The sequence below is a fragment of the Centroberyx gerrardi genome, chromosome 9 (assembly GCF_048128805.1).
Source record: "Centroberyx gerrardi isolate f3 chromosome 9, fCenGer3.hap1.cur.20231027, whole genome shotgun sequence".
Classification (NCBI taxonomy): Eukaryota; Metazoa; Chordata; class Actinopteri; order Beryciformes; family Berycidae; genus Centroberyx; species Centroberyx gerrardi.
In genome coordinates this window covers 12,272,311-12,296,884 of record NC_136005.1, presented here as the reverse complement: position 1 = coordinate 12,296,884, position 24,574 = coordinate 12,272,311, and the positions used below count along the sequence as shown (strand labels likewise).

The 24,574-nt window shown below is 43.1% G+C and overlaps 2 protein-coding genes across 3 annotated transcripts; both read left to right on the top strand.

Moving 5' to 3' along the window:
* The first annotated feature begins 576 nt into the window (after positions 1 to 576).
* On the top strand, positions 577 to 7,753 carry hnrnpm (heterogeneous nuclear ribonucleoprotein M). 2 transcript variants are annotated; one of them, XM_071926016.2, is made up of 16 exons: positions 577 to 826; positions 1,406 to 1,587; positions 3,275 to 3,327; positions 4,092 to 4,099; positions 4,330 to 4,423; positions 4,588 to 4,878; positions 5,044 to 5,197; positions 5,325 to 5,374; positions 5,478 to 5,538; positions 5,669 to 5,806; positions 5,917 to 5,961; positions 6,048 to 6,116; positions 6,220 to 6,321; positions 6,461 to 7,053; positions 7,158 to 7,209; positions 7,331 to 7,753. In XM_071926016.2, exons 1-16 carry the CDS (start codon positions 753 to 755, stop codon positions 7,492 to 7,494), a joined length of 2,130 nt encoding a protein of 709 aa, XP_071782117.2. In that variant the 5' UTR covers positions 577 to 752; the 3' UTR covers positions 7,495 to 7,753. The 2 variants fall into 2 exon arrangements, with proteins under 2 accessions (XP_071782117.2, XP_078141713.1); XM_078285587.1 differs by lacking the exons at positions 577 to 826; positions 1,406 to 1,587; positions 3,275 to 3,327; positions 6,220 to 6,321 and having other exon boundaries at positions 3,385 to 4,099.
* A 390-nt stretch (positions 7,754 to 8,143) lies between these two features.
* On the top strand, positions 8,144 to 19,560 carry timm44 (translocase of inner mitochondrial membrane 44 homolog (yeast)). Its single transcript, XM_071926018.2, has 13 exons — positions 8,144 to 8,173; positions 8,755 to 8,859; positions 9,661 to 9,840; positions 9,935 to 10,015; positions 10,179 to 10,328; positions 11,008 to 11,144; positions 11,699 to 11,784; positions 13,152 to 13,244; positions 13,846 to 13,970; positions 14,539 to 14,589; positions 14,787 to 14,876; positions 15,501 to 15,611; positions 17,424 to 19,560. The coding sequence occupies exons 1-13, from the start codon at positions 8,144 to 8,146 to the stop codon at positions 17,541 to 17,543; spliced, it is 1,359 nt and encodes a 452-aa protein (XP_071782119.1). The 3' UTR covers positions 17,544 to 19,560.
* Positions 19,561 to 24,574: the final 5,014 nt, after the last annotated feature.

The following is a 24,574-nucleotide window of genomic DNA, read 5'->3' as shown; positions in this document are numbered from 1 at the left end:
TAGACTATACTAAACAGACCCACGCCTTTCTGTCTCATGTCACTGTCCCGTGTGTGTCAGGCCCAACTAATGAAGTAAAAACGGCACAAAATAAACAAATGTCTTCACACAATAATATGTAGTCGTAGTGATTCCTATTCCAAATTTTAAACTGGCAACTAACGATCCTGAGTGGCCGCTGAAGGAGAAAATTATGTTTTTTCTACGTGTATCCATCGGCTCTCCACATATATCAGCAACTTCTTTTCCGGTTCAGCAATTTTGTCTTCAAGATAAAAGCCTGGAAAGTGGACGCTGAGGTTTCTTTCCCCAGTTACCCGAGTATATGGCCTGAGTGTTGAATTGACTCATTTAAAATTGCATTTTCTCAAAAATCTTTAAAAACACACACGTTTTTTTTTTAATTGAATACACGTGTCTCAAATTAATATGATATTTCTTTCAACATGTGTATTCCATTTATTTTGAAAACGACAATACCGGATGTTCACACTAATCCACAGTTGCTTTACAGTGGTAAAATTCCCAGCATCCTCTCGCCTTGGCAACGCCAGTGAATAAATAGTAACAGAACGTTTTCGCCGCCATTTCGTTAGCTTGGATCGAAGAAGGGATCTGATTCAAGTCATTCAGTTAGCTGTTATTTGTCCTACACGGGTCAATTTTAAAGGTGCTGCATTCCCGTTAATATCAAAAGAGATTGTTTCCCAAACGCAATTTATTCAGCGAGACCGTAGAAACTGCGCAAGAAGATGTCGAACGAACAGGCCGAAGTAGCCTCTGAGAAACCAGGCCAGCCGCAGCAGCAGCCGCCGCAGCAGCAGGGGTAACGACGCTGTTCTCCATTCATCGAGGTTTCTTTGTTAGCGCTTGCTAGCTAGTTAGCCGTGTTCACTACGAAGATGACTAACTGTTTAAGATTCGAGGAAAACTTTCTTACGGTTTCACTGTGTTGAGCTAGTAATATCGATAATGTTAGCATGACGTGTTAATACCATCGGGAAAACTATTTTTTTTTATTATCGGTAACGTTAACGTTGGGTCCCGCGTGTTTGGGGTCCGTGTATTTGCTGGAAATACTTATGCGCAGCCATTTTCTAAAATAAAATGTGTTAAGTAACGTAACGTTAGCTAATTTACTGCTGTTACCGTCAATTTACGCATTACCTTTCATTTTCTATTCGGTCACAGTTGAACTGTGATAAAACTACTAACGTTAAAATAATAAATTGGTTAACGTTAATTGAGTCAGGTCCGCTCATGTGTCTATTCGAATTTTGTTTTTAGTTTAAGTTAGAAAATCTGTCCAGCTGTAATGCAGCAGCAATGTAAAATGCAATCACCGTAGCTACGAAACATTTTGCATCAGCTAGCATCAACTAAATGAACTGATCTTTTTGCACAGGGAGGTGAATGGAAAAGCCAAGCATGAATCCACGCCGAGCAGAAAGGAGAGGCCTCAGAAGAGAGGTGGGGGCGGGCGCTTTGAACCCTATGGGAACGTGAACAAGAGATACCGTGTTTTTGTCAGCAACATCCCATATGATGTGAAATGGCAAGCACTGAAAGACCTGATGAAAGAAAAAGGTAAGGTGTCCAGATAAGAGATGGACTCATTGCACAACTTGGGCCATGACAAAAGATGCAGCTTCCAGGGTCATTTTGATTGACCACTGTGGCTTTGAAGGGCTTTTGGGAATTTGTTCAGGGACTCAAATTGTACAATGTGACTTGAGCTCTTGTATGGGAGTTAGTTGGTATAAAAGGATTGGGAGAGGTCCTTTTTTAATGGAGAGGCATGTGTCCGGTCAACTAACCGAGCTGCAGATTTTGCAGAAGTGCTGTGAACATGGATTTCATCAGAACAGTCATTCCCCAATGAGAATACCAAAGCCCATGTGGTTCTTATGAAGTTGAGGTTGTACATTTGTAAAGCTGTGTCATTAATGTGAGAATTCAATGGCGTGGGATCCCGAATGGCGTAATGAGCTGCATTTTTTTCTTGAAATGCATGAAAGAATATACATTGCCATAGTGTAATGATTTTGCCCAGAGACAAGGAATGACTTGCTCTCAGGTGCAATATGCCATTCATGGTAAAATCATCATTGATCATAATTTTGGAGATATGTCAAATGAAGAGTGATATTTTTGTCATGCAACATTTTTGATTTTCAGCACGGATTAGCCTAGATCTCCCTATCCAGTTACTATAATATAGACTAAAATATGTTCTGTTATTCAGACATATGTGAAAGTAGTTGCTTAGTTACGTGGATTTGGAAAACTTTCGGTGTATCAGAAGAAATGCACCAAATTGGTATCTGCTTTAAACAAGTTAAAGCATGTGTTAAAGAGGCTACCAAGCCCTTTCCAGGAAGACTACCTAGTATTGGTTTTATGATTATTGATTGTGGAGTTAAATTGCATTTTCTTTTTTAGGTTTGACCTTGACAAAGCAAATGTTTTCTCAGCAGATCTCCATGTTGTGCCAATCACAGATGTGCGTTGGGGATTTCTTTGGGGTACAGGTCTACAAAATGAAGCAGCTTCTTATGCCCTGTCCTTGTCTCTAGAGGTTTGGTCATTGATGTCCATTCATTGAACAGACACATTTTTTGGACGAAGGCGTGGCTGTGGTCGACAAGGAATCAAAATTCTGATTCTGTGCGTTTCAGTTACAGGTCCACTCTAAGAACAGATATGTTTGTAGATATTGCAGTTTCTGTCCCCCTAGACTTTCGCAGTCAGTAAGATTATGGTTATTTTTCTAGTGTAGGTTTCGTCTCAGACGCAGCCGATGTGCAAATGTATTGTTGCATTAGCCTGAGGTTTCAAATGGCGACATTTGGCAAAGTATAAACAGGGTTGCTATGAAATGGGCTTAAGCGTTGAATGGGCTTTGCCGACTTGAAATTGCCGTTTGGTCAATCATCCTCACATAGAAGGTGGTTTTTACGGCAATATATCCAAATAGGACGGCTGATAGCTATTCAAACAGTTGTTGTCCTCAATCTATTGCTTATGGTGTTTTGGGGGATTCCAACAAGGACAGGCTAAGAAGTCTTTAGTTTTTAAAAGACACAAGCTTGCTTTTTGTAGACCTGTACCATATTGTGCTGCTGCTGCTGCTGAGGTGCTGGGGGAAGGCTCAGGACTGGCAGTCTGAGCTCACTGTCACCGGCCGCCCCGCTTGTGTGTCTGCTCTAAATCCCCATTGTTCTCTCGGCTTCTCTCCCCTTGGTGTGTGTCGTCTCTGGAATCTGATTTGTAGTGGGTGAGGTAACGTACGTGGAACACTTAATGGACGCAGAAGGCAAATCGAGGGTAAGTGCAAAAACATATAAATAAAAAAAAGTATGAATAAACGTAGACAAACCTGTGTTTGTCAGCTTGGGTTTCTTTATTTTACTTTCATTGTGGGGGATTGTTCAGATTCAGAAACCTGATGGAGTGTGTCAGACGGTGACACGCCGGAGGAGTGTTTTGGTGTCGCACTGACTTGAGGTCATCTCAAGGGTTGATGCTTTTTATAATAGGATTTTCAGGTTTCTCAGTAGCCAATCCCGTGGGGTTGCAGTAGCTGACAATGTCCCTTTTGGTTGTTGGATTTGTTCATCATGAACTTAGTCTAAATGGGGTGTAGTCTGCAAGAGGTTGTAACAAGGCTGTTAGATGGTTGATAACTGTAACTCATTCCGTAGAATTGCTTTACTGGGATAGATACTTCCAATATCTCTGTAGTGGGGAATCCCCTCTCACTGTGGATTTTCTGCCTTTGGATGTTGAGAAATAATCTTTTAAGGGTTTAAGATTCACCAGACTCGTCGGCATTGTGTTAGTCTGGTGGTGAGAAATGTGAGATCTAAAGATGTGTAATGTTACTGAGAAGTAAAGAGTTGAGGCCAAGGCCTTACAAGTGAGTCTTGTGTGATCTTGAACTTTTGAATGTGCATGAAATTTTCTTGTGTTTCTTAACTCTTTGTGCCAATTAAAATATCCATATTTTTATAACCATGGCTTTTACTAACTTGAATAATCTTTCTGTACTCCTTCGGTCCGGGCTGTTGTGTTGTCTTCAATCAACAAAGGGTTGTGCGTAAGTAGCCTTTTTCCACTTATCTTCACACCCAATGAAGAGTTTCTGTCAATGCCTCTCCGATTGATGAAGTGATGGAGATGCTTGTAATCATGTTCCAATTTACTGTTTAGGTACACATACGGCCAGTGTTGAGGTTAAAAAAAGATTTATGTAGGGGGCACTCATGTAAAATATGGCAGTTGATTTCTAAGTTGCATATTCTGAGTGGATATTTCTTTCTTTCCCAGTGTTGTTGAGTTTAGGACTGAAGAGCTAATGAAGAAAGCAGTGGAGAAGGTCAACAAGCACAACCTCAATGGACGCCCCCTGAAAGTCAAAGAGGTAGGCCGCAGCAAGAAGTAATGACTTGTGAAACAACTGGGTGCCCGTTGTGAATTTTGCCCATGATTCTTGAATTTCTGTCAGCTGTGAGTTTTCCTTCAATTTTTGTTTTTTTCAATTTGTTTTTTGTTTTTTTCCTGTCATTTTTCCATGTCTTTCCTCAGGACCCTGATGGTGTGATTGCTCAGAGGGAAGTCCACAAGGCCCAGGGCGGTGGTGGCGGAGGTCCTCCTGGGGGCCATGGAGGCATGGGGGGCATGGGAGGTATGGGTGGCATGGACCGCATGGGTGGTATGAACATGGATCGCATGAACATGGACCGCATGGGCCCCGGACCCGGTGGCCCTCCCATGGTCAATATTCCTCCCAGCCTGATGAACAACCCCAACATCCCCAACGAGATCATCCATGGTCTGCAGGCTGGCAAGATTGGCAGCACTGTCTTTGTGGCTAACGTGAGGGCCCTTTACATTTCAGATATAGTTTTCCACATTGGTATACAATGGTTGCTTGAATCATGCAGCTAGATTTTTATTTGTATAAAAGATGCTAGGCAATCTTAGTTTTGTATCTGGCTTGTGTGGATATAAAAGCAACCATTTCTCCACTCTTGCCTACAGCTGGACTACAAGGTGGGCTGGAAGAAGCTGAAAGAGGTGTTTGGCATGGCGGGCATGGTGGTGCGGGCCGACATCCTGGAGGACAAAGATGGGAAGAGCAGAGGCATGGGCACAGTCACATTCGATATGCCCATTGAAGCAGTCCAAGCTGTCTGTATCCTTTCAAATGTTGGTTGATTGGTGTATTGGATGTATTTTTAACTGTATGCATGGAAGATTGATTCAGTATAATTAGATCCTTTCAAAATGTCTTTGGTACGCTTTTCCTTAACTGTTCCCAGCTATGCTCAACGGGCAGCTGTTGTTCAACAGGGTCATGCACGTCAAACTGGTAAGTTTCCTAAACATTACTGTACATAAAAGATACTGTACATTATACTGTATTGACATCATGACCTGAGGGCGTTGTTTGAATGCTTTATGTTTAATTTCAGGATGAGAAGTCTCTGCCCAAAGGAGATTTTGGACCACCCGACAGACCCGCTGCTCTTCCACGTAAGTAGGAAACCTGCCTTGCTTCATCAGGATCAAAATCTCCTACAAATAATGCATCTGGAAATGGCGCAAGTAATTTTCTATTTTGATGAATTGAAAGGACCTTTATATACCTGTTTTCTCTGCCCAGGTGGCCTGAGTGGTATTGGTCTGGGTCTGGGGCCTGGTGGCCAGCCCATTGATGCTACCCAACTCAACAGAGGAGGTGCTGGTGGTGGTGGTGGCGGAGGAGGAGGAGGAGCTGGGATGGGCAACATGGGCCCTGGAGGTAACTGTTGCTCTAGTGTTTGTTTTTTTCCCTCTAGTTCCCCCCGTCCTCAACCCCAGGAATTAAAGATACTAGAAGTTACTGACTCATCATCACTGTTTCACTTGTAGGAATGGACGGAATGGGCTTTGGTGGCATGGGAGGCCGTATGGGAGGTATGTATGATTTTTTTGTACTATCTCTGGTGCCATTAATTTCTGTCTGTGGCCTCTGTTGAGAGTTACTCTTTACTCTGTTCTAGGAATGGACAACTTTGGAGGAATGAACAACATGGATCGTTTTGGTCCCTCTGGAATGGGCAGAATGAACGGTAAGGACACACTTCTGTGACTGGTTGAGCATTCCAAAGCAAGCGTGGAGCATTTTCACGTTTTGCTGGACTTTTCTAATGGTTTCATCTCTTGCGTTGTCAGAGATGGACCGTGGGATTGGTGGTGCTTTTGACAGGGAGTTTGGTCGAAATGAAATGGGCATGTCTCGCAATAATTTTGGAGACTCCTTTGAAAGAGGAATGGGTTAGTACTTTCAGGATTTTGTTAAAAATTCACCTGTCATGTCTGAAATAAGGTGTGATGCTCATGACAACTTAGACTCTTGTTAATTTTTTTTGTATGTGTATCTTTGCTTTTTTGTTTCCTCAAACAATCTTCATAGGAAACTCCCTGGGTATGGATCGCATGAGTTCAGGAATGGACCGCCTGGGTGCCAGCATGGACCGCTTGGCAGGGATGGACCGGATTGGCATGGAGAGGATGGACCGCGTGTCTGAGCTGGACAGGCTGGGTTCTGGCTTTGACCGGATGGGCTCGGGGCTGGACCGGCTGGGGCCCAGTATGGACAGGCTGGGTTCTGGCCTGGACCGTATGGGCTCCAGCATGGACCGCCTCGGCCCAGCTGGGTTTGACCGCCTAGGCCCGTCCAGCTTGGAACGCATGAGTGCCGGCCTGGACTTCGGCTCCCCGATGGGCATGGATCGCATGGGCAACGCTGGGCTCGACCGAATGGCCAGCAACTTTGATCGCATGGGATCTGCCGGAGGTCTCGACCGCTTCCCCGCCGGAGGCCTCGACCGCATGGGCTCGAGCATGGACCGGATGGGAGCTGGCGGAGTCGGAGGCCAGTTCGATCGCCCTGCCGACCTGGATCGCGGAGGCTTCGGTGGTAATTCCTTCGGAGGATCCGGAGCTGGAGGTCCTGGAGCTGGAGGTGGCAATGCCAGGAAAGGATGCCAGATCTTTGTCAGAAATGTGAGTGTTTGATCTACAATATAGTTAGGCTTGATCCATTTGATTGATACCTCCTCGTATATGATTTAAATTTGAAATAAAAATAAAATAATTTTGTCTTTCAGCTGCCGTTTGACTTCACCTGGAAGATGCTGAAGGATACCTTCAATACATGCGGTAAGAATAGTCATAACTCCCTATTTTTTGTTTCAGTGTGTTAACAGAACCCACACAAATAAATGGAATCAGCTATTTTGAAGATGACTCCTAACATCCTCGCTCTTGTCTTCCTCTGCAGGCATGGTTCAGTATGCTGATATTAAGATGGAGAATGGCAAGTCCAAGGGCTGTGGTGTGGTCCGCTTCGACAGCCCCGAGACCGCCGAGCGCGCCTGCCGGAGCATGAATGGCTACCGGCTGAATGGAAGAGAGATCGATGTTAGGATTGATAGGAACGCATAAGTTATTTGTCTGTCTTACATTCAACATTCATTATGACCCTGATATCCACATGCCCTTTATCATCTGAATGACCTTTCAACATATATTTTTTTCTTGGTTTGTTAGGCATTTGTAACAGTTAAGATTTGTTATTGTAGTTGTTGCTCAAATTCTACTTTTTTTAGTGACCAAAATTTTAATTTTTTTTCTTCCATTTGTCATGCTTCACCTGTCATTGCCTTTGTTCTATAAGGTGTTTTGATAAATAAACCTCTACATTTGGAAATACTTGGTTTCTGTCTTTTTTTTTTTGTGTATCATTGCATGTGACTATAGTGGACGGGCCACTGATGAATTTCTGTCAAGACACAAGCTTACAGTTAAGCATTTGAAGCTTTTGTGTGGTTGCTGGTCTTGTAATAGTTTAACCCCAGTTTGAGACCAGTCACTAATTTTGAATAAGACGTTTTGCTGATTTGAGTGTAGGATCATACACACTCTGAACAATATGTACTGTATGACCAGTAGTGACAGATTCATCAACTTGAGCACATTGCTATAATACTTCTACTAGCCCATACTGTACACGCTGTATATTTAATTATCAAGACCCTCCCACATGTACGTCGAAGGTCAGCACCGGAAAAGGTCACAGGCAAATACAATCAAGATGGCGGCCTCCTTGTGTCAGTGTTACCAGGTGAGTTGTCATTAAACGCGGTTTAAGGCGTTTATTGTGGAAACAAATATAAATAATTACGCGTTTGTTGTTGATAGTGGGGGAAAATAGTGGCATTATATGTGAACTGTCCACTTTTCCACTGTTAGCATATATTAAGAGCCTTTTTTCTGACTGGGATGCTAACAGCGTTAGCTAGATAAGCGCTGAATGGAAAGAAGCACCAGCCGGTGTTTGGGCCTGATGCATGACAAGCAGTACAAAACTAACTGTCCAAAGTATTATATTAACTTAGGTATATTGTCTGATTTATCGCAATGCGTTGTAATTGATCAACAGCATTTCAGTGAATATTTATTCTTCATGCTGTGTTGTACGCCGACTAAAGAGTCCGACTACCAACCTGGCGGACATGCCATGTAATTCCTTTAATTTTTTTCTGAGGTTACATCTAAATAAAGTAGCGCTGCACGCATAAATTATTAAACTGTCAAATGTTTGTCTCCAGAAGCCCGCTGGCCTGCTGTGTTTGCTAAACAGTACCTAGATGTCGGTTAAACTGCCTTCAGTTGACTGAGGCTGAATTGTCTCTCTTTCTCCAGTTATGTATCAGAAGAGGCTTGCTGGCATCCAGTCCCTGCTACCTGCTCCTTCACAACAGACCTCATGTCTACAGGATATGTGGCTCCCTCACCAGCTCTCCACAGGTATTCTTTGATTACATCATTCACACTTTACATACACTTTGCTCTACCTTTGCATATTCCCAAACTGCAGTTTGGAGGCCGATCTGCCACATCCTACCAGACAGTGTGTTGCTGTATTTGCAATGAGTATAATCATTATAGTTTTATAATACTTGTTTTGGGAAATAATATAATTGGACTCAATAACCTTTGGGACCTACCTACTTCATCTGTACTGGATGAATAGTAAGGGTGTGATCACCTACAGTTTGTTTTCTTTCATACAAGCAATAGTGGAAAAGTTTACTTTGTTACATCTTTGTATTTGTTTAGTTTAGATTCACACTGCCCAATTACAAGCAAACCACGGCTTGTAAACAAAAGTCACATGGACTCACAAGTAGCTTGTCTATTGGACAGAGTTTTGGGTGATCTGGAAACGGTGGGGAATCAAAACAAATCTGATTCCAGTCCCTGTAACTTCAGATAAACATGGCCTTGTTTGTGCTCTTTGTCGTACTTTACCATCTCTGGTTTCATACCAGCTATAAGAACACATTAAGAAATGGTTGAAACCTAATAAAACCTTGCTTTTTGTTGTTATTTCTTGTAGTTGGTTCAGATTACATTCTCACTCCTAACTGAAGCAAACTGCACCACCGTTAACATGGACTTGGTGTGGTTATTTGGTGCTACCCGAGTTTGAAATGCGTTGTTCTAACCTGCCCAAATGATTGAACCGCTCCAAATATGCTTGGTGTGAACGCGCCCTGTGTGTCCATTCTACTTCATATGTTGCGCCTTAATCACCCATTTCTGTAGGTGAGGTATTCGTCAGGAGGGGGAGGCGGAGGCAGAAAGGGTTTCCTGGGTGAGTTTCTGGACGGCCTGAAGCAGGAGCTGAACAAGAACAAGGAGATGAAGGAGAACATCAAGAAGTTCCGGGAAGAGGCCAAAAAACTAGAGGAATCAGACGCACTGAAGCAAGCTCGGAGGAAATATGTTAGTATTTTGCCAGATTCCACAGCCTTTATAGGAATCACTGATTTAGAAAAATGGCATTAGGTCCATTATTTATTGTCTGTCTTTCTCCCAGAAAACAATAGAGTCTGAAACAGCGAAGACGTCTGAAGTTCTGAAGAAGAAGTTGGGGAACCTCTCAGAGACGGTTAAAGAGGTAAAATATTAAAAGCAGCTAAATAATATAGCCTTATGCAGCCAGTCTTTTCATTGTCATAAGATATGCCGTATTTACATCTTTCCATTTATCCAAGTTTATCTATCCAACCTTACACGTTTCTAGTTCATTGATGTGTGTGTGTGTATGTTCGTGTGTGCAGGGGCTTGAGGAGGTCACTCGTACAGACATTGGGAAGAAGATCAAGGAAGGCGTGGAGGAAGCAGCCAAATCGGCCAAGAGCTCAGCAGAGTCTGTGTCCAAGAGTGGAGAGATGTTGGGGAAGACCGGGGCATTCAGGGCAATATCACAGGTAGGGAGTCACTGCTTTTACTGTGGTGTAGATCTATTTCCCTGCTTACGAAATGTGAAACGGGACTCAGCATTTTCGTTTTTTTAATATATCTAAAATGACAGGTAAACTTGCACATGAAAACGGATTCTATATTTACACGGTAAGGCAGTACCTCAAAGGGCAGGACATGATGAAACAAATGGTTGGAACAATAAATGAATAAACCATGGAAAATAGCTAGATTTTAGTTCGTCACTGTAGAATGCCCCTTATTGTTATATAGTTAACTGTGGCATGAAACCCATCTATCCCTTAATGATATTTTGCGAATGCTATACCCACTGTTAAATGATATTTCATTGTATTACCAATCTGTAACCTGCTATCTCTATTGCATTGCTGGGAAAATGGGTCCGGTACTTGAATTTAGCATGAATAAGACAATAAATACCTTTTATGTGGATATTGATAACATTTCCCTTACTCAACATGCGTATTCTGATTTTTCTGAGTTTGACCTAGAACACATTACATTCATACCTAATACTCCGGGTACAGGAAAAAGACGGGGAAATTGTAATCTACCACTAGAAATGAATGAGAGTGAAATAGAAATAGACATCCTGAAAAATGACATCCCCAAATACTGGAACCTCTTTGTGGTTTCTGAGTCTGCTGCCTATTTGTCTGCTTTCAGGGCATGGAGAGTGTAAAGAAAGAGATTGATGACCTGGGCCACACTGGCCCCTATCGGCCCCCCAGCAGACTGAGGAAGAGGAGTGAGTTCTCCTCCAAGGGTGCGGCGGATGACAGCAGGGTCTTCGAAGCCAACGAGTATGTGAGCAGCCTCTGCTTTTCCCTGACACTGAGAGGGGAGTGGCTCTCAGATTAAGAAATCCCAAGTGCTGTTCTTATGGCCTTGCACAGAATTTTTTTTTTAAAAGATGCAAGTTTAGTTTATTTGCCATTTGTATTAATTCTTAGTCACAAGCTTCTCATGGACCCAAAACTGACAGCATACATGATACACAGCATACAGTTAATGAGAGACTGACTTTTATAGTTAAACATTTATCGTAAATTAAAAGTCCAGTTGAGATTTGTGTTATTTCAGTAATATCATTTCTGAATCAGGACATTTGTTATGTTCTAATCTCCACCCCCACCTCCAGATTATAGTCTTAGGTACTTTCTCTGTTGAACTATACATCGGTGTGACATCACAGTTTAGGGAGTGAATGTTTTTGTTATAAGAGCATGTTTGTCTTTCCGGGTTAATGCGTTTAAATGTGAAGTTCAGTGGCAGTGATGCAACATGCACGTCAACAGTGACACCCTGTATTCCTCGGCCTGCTGTGTGAGCTGTACTGTGTGTGTGTGTTCTCCAGGGAAGCGATGGGCGTGGTGCTCCACAAGGACTCGAAATGGTACCAGCAGTGGAAGGACTTCAAAGACAACAATGTGGTCTTCAACAGTAAGGACTAACGGACTGTTTCTGTCTTTCTGTCTGTCTTTGTTTGCATCCTTGGCTGTTTACTCATGGTCGAATTTGTGAAGCATTTCAAGTTTGAATCAAAGACATTTCTTTGTTTTGCCACTGCAGGGATTTCCAGTCATACGTACATAATAGTACTCATACTGCTCTTATTGATTTGACCAATAGATACAGCTGTCCCCTGCATGTAAGTCAAACTCGGCTAGTGTAAATCAAAGGCTTTAAATCTGCCGTTTTGTGTGGGGACAGAGAAGCCGTATGCCAAATGGGGAAACCCCTCTACTTAGTTGTCTAGGTGTGACAAACTTGAACAACATAGTCGGCCTAGTTTAATAGATAGCAAGAATGTGGGGGAAAAACCCGAGGAGGGCTTGATTTAGCTCATCCTGCAAGTGATGCAGCTATTTCTGAGGCTTTTGCAAGGGTCTGGCAAGATAAATTGAGCTAAACTCAAGCAAAGCTGTCCAAATGATTGAACTCTTAAGATAGATTTTTGCCCAGGTCTGGGTGGAAAACACCGCCCTTTTTCAATTAAAGACCTGTAAACCTTGGAGCTTATGAGACTCTCCTTATGAGACTCTCCTAATGAGTGTTTGCTAAAAAGAGGCAGCTAGGGGACTTCCCCTGGGACTGAGGAGGAGGATCTGTTTTAAACCAGGGGCCTTAGAAATTCATATTACCACGCTGATTTGGTGGGTGGTTCAACACTGCTGAGGTATTATGCAGGGTAGCACGGCAAGCAATTATGCATTACTTAGGGAAACGGTGTTGACGATTAATCATGTTAGGACAGGTGAAAAAAAATTTCCTGTGTTATAGTTATGACATTGCGCAAAGTCAACAGATTCACGGCTGTATACAGTTCCATGGCTGTTGTGCTGTAGCAGCATCAGCACTTACTCTACGCTAAGTACATACAGTTCCAGTGCTTCCCCAGTTGCATGTGTGTGTGTGTATGTGTGTGTGTGTGTGTGTGTGGAGAGACGAGAGTGTATGTGTTTATGTTTATTTATGAGGACATATATCAGAAATGTAGTGTGATTCATTCATCACCCAGGAGAGATGCACAGAAGCCTTTTGCTGAGCCTCAACGTTCAGCCCATTCACCTAAACTGTTTGACCTGCAGGCGCAGTGGGAATTCATATTTTTGACTGGAAAAATTGTGTCTAATCTCAGTTTAAGTCCGTTTTATGAATCTGAAAGGTTGGATGGGCTGATCTGAGAGAATTGTCTGTGTTTTTTTCCTTTACTGTGTCCTCTTTGCAGAGAAGCTGTCACCTTAAAGTGTCAGCTTAATGTCTGACTGTTTCCGTCTGTCTCTCTGTCTCGGTCTCTGCCTCCTCAGGATTCTTTGAGATGAAGATGAAGTACGATGAGAGCGACAACGCCTTCATCAGAGCGTCGCGTGCCGTCACTGACAAGATGACCGACGTCATAGGTAAGAGACCTCAGCTCGCCAACTGTCTGCATGAACCTCACTGAGAAGTGCTAACACAAGCCATAACAGAGAAGATACACCTGTTATGTGAGCTTCAGGGTGTCCGTGGGTCCTTTAAAGTCTGAAAAAGTCTTAAATTATCTAAGTTTAAGGGCTTAAAATTATTAAAATCTCTTAAATATAGTTTTTAGGTCTCACTTTTTCAAAATGTAATGACAGCTTTATTTGTTAATTAAATTGAATAAAAATATATGTAATTTAAAGTTTGATTTTGATGCAAATATTAAATTAGAGGTATTGACAGATTCTTCACATTTGGTGATATCTAATTGAGTTAAGAGTTAAACTATTAATTTCTAGTGTCCTTTTTCTTATACTGTCCATTTATAGTTTCAAAACATTCATTAGCTTTGTTCAGTCAGAAATAGGCTGTTTTTGTCAGCTTTTTGTATCTTTATTTTGGCTGTTAATTTGGTCTTAAATTCAATTCCAGGTAGCATTTTAAAAAACGTCTTAAATTTGCCTTTCTGAAAGCTACAGATACCCTGTGTTTGTCTTCATGTGTGTGTGTTTCGTCTCCCTGTGTGTTATGTGTGATCAGGCGGACTCTTCTCTAAGACGGAGATGTCTGAGGTCCTGACAGAGATTCTGAAGGCGGACCCGTCTTTTGACAAGGATTCCTTCCTGAAGCAGTGTGAACGAGACATCATCCCCAACATACTGGAGGTGCGTCAGACTGCAGGCTCCTCTGGTGCTAACATCAGTTCAACGGTTAATTCATTTAGTCTGAGTGCTCTCAGTCTGAGAGAAGCTTAAGGCCTAAAGTGGTTGAGACCACGACTGAGGCCAGAGCGAGTCAAATCCTTTTGAAGGCCGCGGCATTTAATTGGCGGGATATATTAATTTTTATGTGATTGTATTGTTGATTGTGCAGTCAATCAATGAAGAGAATGATAAATAAATAGACATAAATAAATAAATGAATAAATTAATTAATCCACACACCAAACGACTGTAAGTTTGGATCATTATGTCTCATTGTTACTGGTGTATATTTGTATATAAGAAGACTAGCTGTCCCTGCTGTGCCAGTTAATGTGGATCCAAATAAAAACCTGAACCAAAATGAGGCAGTGTCCACTTTTAAATGGATACTAATTTTATCCCGCATTCTGGATTGTATGATAACTAAAGGCATTTTCTTTTTGTGAAGATTTTATTTCAAGTGTATCCCAGTAGCGCTCTCTCCCCCCTTCCTTCTCTTAAAGCTGCTGTATGTTGTGTGTGTCTGCAGGCCATGATCAGAGGGGAGCTGGAGGTGCTGAAGGACTGGTGCTATGAAGCGGTACGACCTCTCACCCCGACTCTGTGCCCGCAGCGTAGAAAGACAGACAGGCTTCTTTTGATATTGACTTGCAAAGATGGTAGACAGACAGTGCTGTTATATCTTGGAGTACAATGGTGCATATATTCTTCTCAGACGGACAGTTTTTCATGCCATTATTAATTACAACCTTCTTTTTCTCTCCTTTGGGCGTGTAGACTTACAGCCAGTTGGCACACCCAATCCAGCAAGCCAAGGCCATGGGGCTTCAGTTCCACTCTAAGATCTTGGACATTGACAATATTGATGTAAGTTACTCCGGGCTAGACTAAACTAGATTCTTAATTAGAGTATTGGCAATTCACAACACTCCCTGTTTTTGTTAAAGCTCAGTATTTCACTAGTGTGCAGTTTTAGGTGTGTAAACGTGTATTCACATTCAAAATGCAAGTGCAAAGTCTAGTGTCTGAAATTAAACCCGCCAAGGGCTGGCAAACTAAAACAATGTACCTGCCAGGACAAATTTTTACCAGCCAAGTTCATTAATATGCAGTTTTCATAGAAATGTGTCACCTTACCCGTTTTCAGTGCTACTTCTTGTACAGAATCAGGTAAGGAGCGAGTACATTTAGAGTTTTAATTTAAAACTTGCTCACTTATACAATGGATGTTTTTTGTCTTTATTTTTTCTTTTTAGTGGCCTCACACCTGCTATGTGTCGCCACATGGGAATGACATCAAGTTTCTGACATTAGGCTAATGTCAGACCCTGCTTGAGTCCCTGCAGTGATAGTGTCTCTGTAGACCATGCTTTTTCTATCTTAAAATGCCTTTGAGCCATGATAAACCTCTGTAATATCTGAATTCTGTGTATGATCTAGTTAGTTCAGTTGATTCAGTACAGCGTGTGTGTGTGTGTTTCTTCTGCCCAGCTGGCCATGGGGAAGATGATGGAGCAGGGTCCCGTGCTGATCATCACCTTCCAGGCTCAGCTGGTCATGGTGATCCGCAATACCAAGGGAGAGATAGTGGAGGGAGACCCTGTAAGTCTCACACACACACACACACACACACACACACACACACCTGTGATTACATAAACACATCATCTGCTCCTGTTCACATTATCTTTTCTCCTTCTCCGTATCTCTCTGTTCCCATTAGCTCTTATCTACCGTACCCAGTCCCACATTTTTATTCCCTCAAAACATGTTCTTTGGCTTTTTCCTAGAGTCTGTCATACGATCAATTTTAACAACATGACCAAACACAACAAATGTAAACTCTATAGCATTTGTGCTTTGGAAAGCTGTTGATTTATCACAGTTAATTTGTGTAACCCACTGATTTTTGACATCAAGATCATTTTCTATAAATGTGATCTATAAATCACAACTTTGGCTCGCATTTGGTCGTAAGCACAAAATGTGTGTGTAAGAACTTCTTATAAATGAGGCACCAGGAGAAGGTTACGAGACGATGGAGCCATTTTTAACTATTTGGCCATGGCTCTTTTTAAACATTTAGAATCGGGGCCCGGATAAAAGCTTTATGAGCTATAAATCAGCCTTATTGTCCACCCAAGGCACCTCAGGGATACCTGTGATTGGTGAAGGGGTCAAGGTATCCACTCAGCACCATGCAGCTGGCACCTGCCCAGTGCTCAGAGTGAAAGAGTACTGCCAGGGGATTATTGGTGGATGTACTGTTCTTCTGTGTTTTATGGGCTGAATCCCAATGTCTGGACATCTAACCACAGACTCTGCCCTCACAGACTAAGTCATGTCTCTTACGCCCAGCTCCTCTCTGTTACTCCTCGTCTGGCTGCAGGCTCATAAATCATTTCCCCCTTTTAAAACTTTCTTTGTTATAGATACACATGGCCCTTCTGGGTACAGCTGACTCCATAACAATACAAGTAGTCTGGCTGAAGAATCGCAGAGGTATTAATTGGTACTCGTTCACAGTCTGTAGACAGGCTTGACACAGCCAAATATGTACATACACTATGTGCACAACTCGCCATGGCTTACACCAGGTTAACCAAAACACAAAATACATGTTCAGAAATAGAAGTTTTGGTTCATAGACAATCTAAAATCATGTGGGTTGGATGGAATTTACAAGTGCGGGGCAAGTATTTCCCTTCACTGTCTATATTGATTAAGTAGACAGGGTTCTACATGGGCCTTGAAAATCCTTGAAAGTTTGTGAATTTGAGAAAAATAAAACAAGGCATTAAAAGTGTTAGAAAACAAAAGGATACCTTGAAAGTACTTGATTTTTTTTTATTAAAATGTAGCACCAAAATTCCTCAATATGCCTCAGCAATATGACTGCTCTCTGTCCTAGGATCAACACTTAACTTTCTGCAGAAAACCACATGATGGATATTTGCTTTGATATAGGAGCAATTATAAAATGAATGATTTCACTGGGATTTATTGACAAGATCATGAGTAAAAAGAAATAGGTTTCTATGATGTCTAATTTGACCAATGTCGTGCCAATTTTGAGCCCTTGAATTTCACCAAACAAGACCTTAAAAGTGATTGAAAAGTCCTTGAATTTTATGTCCAAGTGAGTGTGGGAACTGTGGTTAGAATTACAAAGTTATTCATTCTGACCAGTTTTCCGGTCTGTTGGCAGTTTGAGGCAGCCAAATATGTAAACCTCGACATGGCTTACATCAGGCTAACAAAAACACAATGTAGATGTTTAAATTTGGTTCATAGACAATCTAAAATCACTTCGGTGGGATGGGAATTTACATGTGTGGTGTATTTGTCTTCCCTGTTTATACTGATTTAATTGAGCAGCTAAATAAAAGAGTGTTCGTCCGTTTCTTCCCCCAGGACAAAGTGCTGAGGATGATGTACGTGTGGGCGCTGTGTCGAGACCAGGAGGAGCTCAACCCCTACGCTGCCTGGAGACTACTGGACATCTCTGCCTCTAGCACCGAACAGATCCTCTAAGACTCTTGACACACACACACACACACACAGCCCAACACGCGCACATACACACCCAGGGAGAGCACATACATGCACATCCCTGGAGCTGGCTGGGAAGAGAGACACGCTCACGGCTGGGAAGACGGGGAGACGAGGAAGGCAGGTGGGGGATGAAGGAGGGACGAAGTGGGACACGGACTCACTCGCTGCAGAAACACCGTGGAGTAGTGCTGCTAAACGCCAGCTGCTCAACTGTCTCTTTTTTTGCTACTCTGGCTTTGAGTTAGATCACTACAAGCCCCTCTTTTCTTTGGAAGTCCCTACAGACTGGACTGACAAACACGGATAGAGAGGATGCTACTATTCCCCCAGTCTGGATATCCCGGTCATTCCTCCGGCTGACACTAGGGGGCGGTAGACTACTAAGAGCCCTCATCCTATCCACAGTACCTTCCACACCGGCTGTATACCTGTCCGTTTGGGCTACCTGTGCGGTTCAGGGTTCAGCTGACGTTATCATGTTACCCAAGAGATGAAAATCAAAGGTTTTACCTCAATTTCTTGCCTTCCCCTTTCCCCTTCTTCTCTTTATCTACATTGGAGGAAAGATCTGAGATTCGGCCCTTTGGTTAACTTCTGATTTAGACGATGAGGAACGATGATGTGCAGAATCATGGAAGTAGAATCACAGAATCCCTCATTTTAATTTTCTCTCTCTCTCTCTTTCTCTCTCTCTCTCTCTGTGTGGGGACGCCATCTTGGATTTTGTTGGTGTTTTGGTCCACCAGAGCTCTCTTAGGTCCTTGTTTGTATAATAAAAGTCCAATGTAATTGTTAATTCTTGAGAAAGTCTATATTTATTATAAAAATAAAGATGACCCCTGTTTTTCACCTTTTGTAGACATTTTTGAAAATATATTTCTATCAAAAATAGCTATACCTTACCCCCTGCCAATGGTTAAGCTTGCCTTAAAAATCTTGGGAATATTAGGTGATACCTTCAAGGGTAGTCTGTTATGTTTTTTTATTAAATCCTCTATTAAGATGGATTTCAATGTTTCCTGAGTCATTTCCTTTGGGGAAAATGCTACTTCTGAGATGATGATTTTTACAGTTAATTTTCCAGAACAAAGCTAGATCACTCATTTGCTTTGAGTGAAATTTAGCATCTTATGTAATAAACTTGATTGTAGTGAAGTACACGCATAATTGTTGGATTTGGATCATTTTGATTGCTTTCTTGGTCTGGATTTGGACAGGAACAAAAAATCTGAGTAAGATTTAACTTCACCTCAATTTAGCTTCACAGTGTTTAGTCTTGTCAACATGAATCCTGTGTGCCATGATGCAGTTCTACTCACCGTATTCAGAAAACATTTCATCCTTTGACCTCCAGTGTGAAGCGTTTCAAGTCATTGCTGTGTGTACAATATGCCACGTTGTTGTCGCTCTACACACCGGAGCCGTATGGCCCCAAACAGCCACCCGAGCCTCTCTCTCGGACATTTCATCTGATGAAGAATAATTAGGTTGCAGAGGCTAAATGATTCCCATTTCACCACAGCTTATCAACATTACCTCCGTCCTCTCACAGTTGTTACCTGTGTCTCCAGGGCGATGCGGAGGGGGGCACATCTGCAGGTTTTTGAAAAACCTCTACTGGCTGTGTGGACTGATATATCCCCCTACAACACCTCTGATGTGAATGTGAATGTCTCTGTGGCCTCCAGTGACAAATAAGCTGTGAACAAGTTGTTTAGATTCATAACACAAAGACAATCAGACCTCATTACTACAATTCAGACAGATGTTGGTGTACAAGTCGATGATCTGCTGGAGAGTTATTGGTGTTTATTGTTTGTTGGCAAACCCATTCTTCCTCTGATTTGTTGCAGCCAAGATAGTTTTTACAAGGTCACAGAATGTAGTTTGCAAACAAAGGTGCATTACATGTGCGTTAGCCTGTTTCATTGGACAGTTGCAAATGTTTATGAATAGTGAATTCTAGAACAGTCTACAGTTTTTTTGCTGCATCTTGTGCATTCCGAAGGTGTGGGATATCACTACTTCTGATTAAAATGCCAGAATTTCAATCAGCCTGATAATTCTGTTCTTTGTACACTATTGATTTAGTGTGTTTTGGTGCATTGCATAATTTTACCTCCATTCCACATCTTCAGAGACTGTCATTAATGTCCATGTATTTGTTATCTGTGAGTGTCCATGGAACAGCAAGTGAAACCTGTCAGACACGCGGGGCTGGGTTTCCCCTGGAGAATCTCCGTGCTTCAGTCAGGTCACGTGCTGTTCGCTTACAACGTGTCTAAGGTGCTTCTGGGCGTAGGGTGCAAATGAAAGGGTGTGATCACACCACAGTAGCTGGTCATCCTCTGTGTCAGTCGGACAGACGGCTCGGTACAGAGGGCAGAGTGCGGAGCGGGGGGGGGGGGGGGGGGGGGAGGGGGGGGGGGGGGGGGCTGAGGACAGAGTGCTGTGAATTCGGACCGGCCTGCTCTTGCACAGCAGGATTGATTACAGCGGCCTTGCAAGAGTAGGCAGGGGGTGGCTTATAAACAAGCCTGCATTGATTCATACATGGAGGTGTGTGTGTGTGTGTGTGTGTGTGCCTGCATGTGTATGTATGTCTGTACATGTAGGTTGGCAGCCACACCGTTCCTGGGCTGTCGTGGATGATGGATCCCCTCCACTGGTAAAGTATGCTGAGGCTGCAGCTCCCCAATGTAGCCCCTCATCACTCAACATGCACCCCCACAACACACACACAAGCATTAGTATGCACACGTTGGGCCTATATGTCTGCTGTCGAGCATGATCACACACACACTCACACACTCACACATACCACACATACACCACTCACCAACATGCACACACAGGCATCCAGAGAGGCCACCCTGGAGAATTCACCACTGTTGGATACACTTAGAGACCTACTGACCTGGAGAAGGCCTGACACACACACACACACACACTTAAATGTTGATGGCATGGGCAGCCGGGACACACAAGTATACACACAAGTAGTACATACATTTTTTTCTACTACCACTCCTAGCAAAGTGAAATGGGATATTTGCTCCGACACACACACACACACACACACACACACACACACACACACACACACACACACAGAATAACAACATCACTGTCTGAAGAGCAAAGAAGGTGAGAGCCATGCATCTGGCCAACTGAGGGCTACTCTCACATGCATGTCTTTCTTTCCCCAGACACACACACACACACACACACACACACACACACAAGCCGTGCTAGGTCAGGTCCCAAGGAAGTAGGGCAGAATTGTCACATCAACTCTCTCACTTGACGGGTGAGTGCTGACACACCATCATGGTCTGGGATCCAGGTTGGCAGCTGCACCAGGACTAACAAGCTAAGTGACAACAGCTCAAACAGAAAGAACACACACGCTGTGAAACACGCTCAATAAGGAATCTCTCTCTTCTCTCCTCTAGGGTTTATTGACACCCCCCCCCAACCCACCCTCCACCCTTACCGTCACCCTCCCCCTCCCCAAATCCCACCCACTCGTGGCGCACACCCACACAGTTTAGAACACCAGGTGTGCGGTTAACGGACATCTGTAAGTCTGTTAAATATTCCATGGTGTTAAAAGCGTTCCTGGAGTTATGGGGACAGATGCTGGATTATCTTCTCTTATCTAAGGTCATATGAACATATTTTTTTCCCCCTTGATACTGAAGTTGACATTTTTGATTCCTGCATCTTTCCCATTTGCATTCATTGAGAAACCAAATGAAAGTGGAAAAAAAAGTATAAAACGATAGAGCAAATGTCATCGACTGTGAAGGCTTTCAGAGCGATGCCATAAAAGTAACTGACCGTGGAGTTCAATTCCCCACCGCTTATGATTGAAGCTACATTATTTCATGGCGGCTACATTTAGTATTCATCTTTATTTCACAAATGGAATTTCTCCGACACATGTCAAGTGTTTCTTGCCTGTCATCCTTCCTTTCATTTAACATCCGCCCCATTTCCTTTCTCTCCCGTCGCCTGTCTGATGCCCCATTAAGTATGCTGTCCTTGAGCTCCCTTGGCACCCGGTGTCCCTATGGACGATTTTACTACCATCTCCATTTTCCTCTATTCCTCCTTCCATCTAATTATCCACTTTTAAACGATGCGTTGCTGAGGCAAAATTATACAGGTAAGCCTACCGCATCTTTTGTATGTATATATGTATGTAAATGGTCGAAGCAAAACGGGGGCAGCCAGGCAACGATTCCCACCTTTCTCCTCTGACTGACAGAGTAAATATATTTTCATGCCTCAGATGTTTTCAGATGGCCTAGATAGAACGCGACATCTTTCTTGCTTGATCTTGAAGTTGAGCGCCGGCTGTTAAAGGAGCTTTCTGATGCTCAGTTAAGTCTTTCGGAAAGAGCTGGGATCAAGGTCACCGAGGGGTGTGTGTGTGTGTGCTCACTGTGACCCAGATTCACCAATGCAGTGGGCCACTGTGCAAATATGTCAATTCATGGACACATACAAAAAAAAACACACACACACACACACACACACTCGCATTCATGCAGGCAGTCAGACAACAGTGCAGGGAAAGGTCAGGAGTGTGTCCAGGGGAGAGATGGATTATTCAGGCAGCTTGGAGAGCGGTCCTGTGTGCCGGGGGGTTTACTGGAGCTCTATGTTTGGTGTGACTGCCAAAACAAAGGAAAAGTGGGATCTTTTTAGTGGTGATCCTTTCTCCTGCTTTATAGATTTGACATAGAGGAGACAATGGAAGGAGGGCCGCAGGGGGTACATTAAAAAAAAGTACACTCCTCTCTTCTTTTTATTCCTTTGTCTCTGTCTTTAAAAAAAAAGTACACTCCTCTCTTCTTTTTATTCCTTTGTCTCTGTCTTTGCGCATCTCCGTGTGTCACCAAACCAGGTACGGCAGCCCAGCGCCCAGGGAACCTGCGAACCACCAGAGGATTGCTGCACCGGAGCTGCAGTCTTTATTCCTGTCTGGGCTTGTAACACTTTTACAATCTCATCTTCCATCCCTTCTCACTGGAGGTTGTCGCCTTCTGCAGTCCACAGCCTCTTTGTCCAAGCGAAATGGTTTGTGAATTGTTATGTTATAGTTTATGTCTAAACTACTTACAAAACTGCCTACTGAAATTAGGCAAAAACCACAAAGATGATGTATCATGAAGGCAGGTGTTAGTTATAAATGATCTGTGCTGTGATAACCAAGATATTTTTGTTTCCCTCAACAATGCAATTTCCTTATTTTGTTCTCAAGCACACCAAGGTGGAGCAGTTCAATTACCTTTGGCTGGAGGAGAGTTCAATAATGGCTCTTTGAGGCTTTTGTTTGGGGATATTGCTTCACATTAAAATGACATTTTTCTTTAAAAGGTTATCCTCTTCATCTTTTCATAAAGCTCCCATTGTTATTGCTACACTGACAATGTTCAGGATCTAATACCGAGGAGCTTTGTGTCTTCCTATGAAAGTCAGCGGCCAATATATCATTATCTCATTTTCATATATCTCTCCAATCCCATAAGATACAGTCAGCGATATCAGATACCAGAGGGGGGAGCCAACTTTGGACGTGCGTTATGAAAACTTCTGCTACCTTTGATAAAAATGAGAGGGAAGGAGATAAAGAGAGAAGGGGGCGAGAGAGACAAGCACACAGAGAGGGAAAAGAGAGATTGGATAGAAGGACTGACAGGCAGACAGACTCACTTTGAATTCACTATGTATCCTTGTTTAGCATTGTAAATGAGTGGCAGCGTGGGCGGTAAATTTATGGAGGGTCAGGCATGTCTGTTCAGCAGTAATAGGCCGGGAGAGCGGCCTGACCAGCCTCCTGTCTCCCCCAACCACGCACATCCACAGAGCAGGAGGACGTGGGGGACGTGCTGGAACTCCCCGGCCCGACATTAGAGCGGAGCCACGGGGTGAAGGCTCTTACAGTACGGCCGTGCCAGCCGGAGCGCTGTGCGTCTGCATACGGTGGCACTCATAAATACTCGCCAAGGCTGGAGCTCTCTCAGCCCGGGCTGAGAGAGGTCGCCTCGGGACAGAATACCTCTCTCTCTCTCTCTCTCTCTCTCTCTCTCTCTCTCTCTCTCTCTCTCTCTCTCTCTCTCTCTCTCTCTCTCTCTCTCTCAAATTCACATACAGATTCAAAAAATGCTTTATTGGCATAACAGGAAAGAAACCTATGTTGCCAAAGCAATAGGCTATAGTGTATCAATTCAGGTAATACTGTAATAATGAAAGGATGACAACTAATAATTAAACAAAATCAATTATATCAAAAAATAAAATAAACACTCATTAACAGTTCAATTCAACTGTTCCATTCAATTGTGTATACATATACATATACTGTACATATACACATAACTACATTTTCTTCAACATTTCCATTTCCTCCCTATCAGCTGACATCTGGTGACAAACATTGCTGCTTGATTTACATTATTAAATTTCCCCCCAGTAATACCTGAAGCTTTCCTGTCTCTCCGTCCCTGCTGATTCTATCATGAGCTTTCCCTCAATTCAAATCTAATTAAATGGCCAGTTTCTAACTATTTCTGTTCCTTCATCATCATCTCTCTCTTCCGTTCTATCCCTCTCCCTCTCCCTCTCTCTTTCTAAATCTAATCGCCCGTCCACCTAAGCCACCGTCAGCCGGCCCACTCTAATTGCGCGGGCAGATTCTTTATGAGAATCTGTGATTCTGCTGAGAGGAAGGAAAACAATGGAAGCAAATGCTGTTTCTATTGATCAGCCAGTGTCTCTGCCCTCCCTTCACCCTGCTGCGTTTGCTGCTCCTGTTCAGAGGCCTGATATGTCACAAGATTTAGTGGCCTGGCCGCCCAAATCGGCCTCTGCAGGGAGGATTTCAGTAGAAGAGCAAAGGCAAGCCTGGCTGTAAATACAAGTCTCTGTCGTTACCAGACACAAACTGCTTCATAAGTTGTCTGGAGGCCATTAACTCGTGGCCGAGAGAGTTGGACCCA

Bases quoted from the DNA above. Each gene is read 5' to 3' on its own strand.
- hnrnpm (XM_071926016.2), top strand. From the start codon at position 753: ATGTCGAACGAACAGGCCGAAGTAGCCTCTGAGAAACCAGGCCAGCCG. The intron at 5,198-5,324 runs GTATCCTTTCAA...AACTGTTCCCAG, and splicing joins TGAAGCAGTCCAAGCTGTCT to CTATGCTCAACGGGCAGCTG. The intron at 6,322-6,460 runs GTTAGTACTTTC...CAATCTTCATAG, and splicing joins CTCCTTTGAAAGAGGAATGG to GAAACTCCCTGGGTATGGAT.
- timm44 (XM_071926018.2), top strand. From the start codon at position 8,144: ATGGCGGCCTCCTTGTGTCAGTGTTACCAG. The intron at 8,860-9,660 runs GTATTCTTTGAT...CCATTTCTGTAG, and splicing joins CCCTCACCAGCTCTCCACAG to GTGAGGTATTCGTCAGGAGG. The intron at 10,329-11,007 runs GTAGGGAGTCAC...GTCTGCTTTCAG, and splicing joins CATTCAGGGCAATATCACAG to GGCATGGAGAGTGTAAAGAA.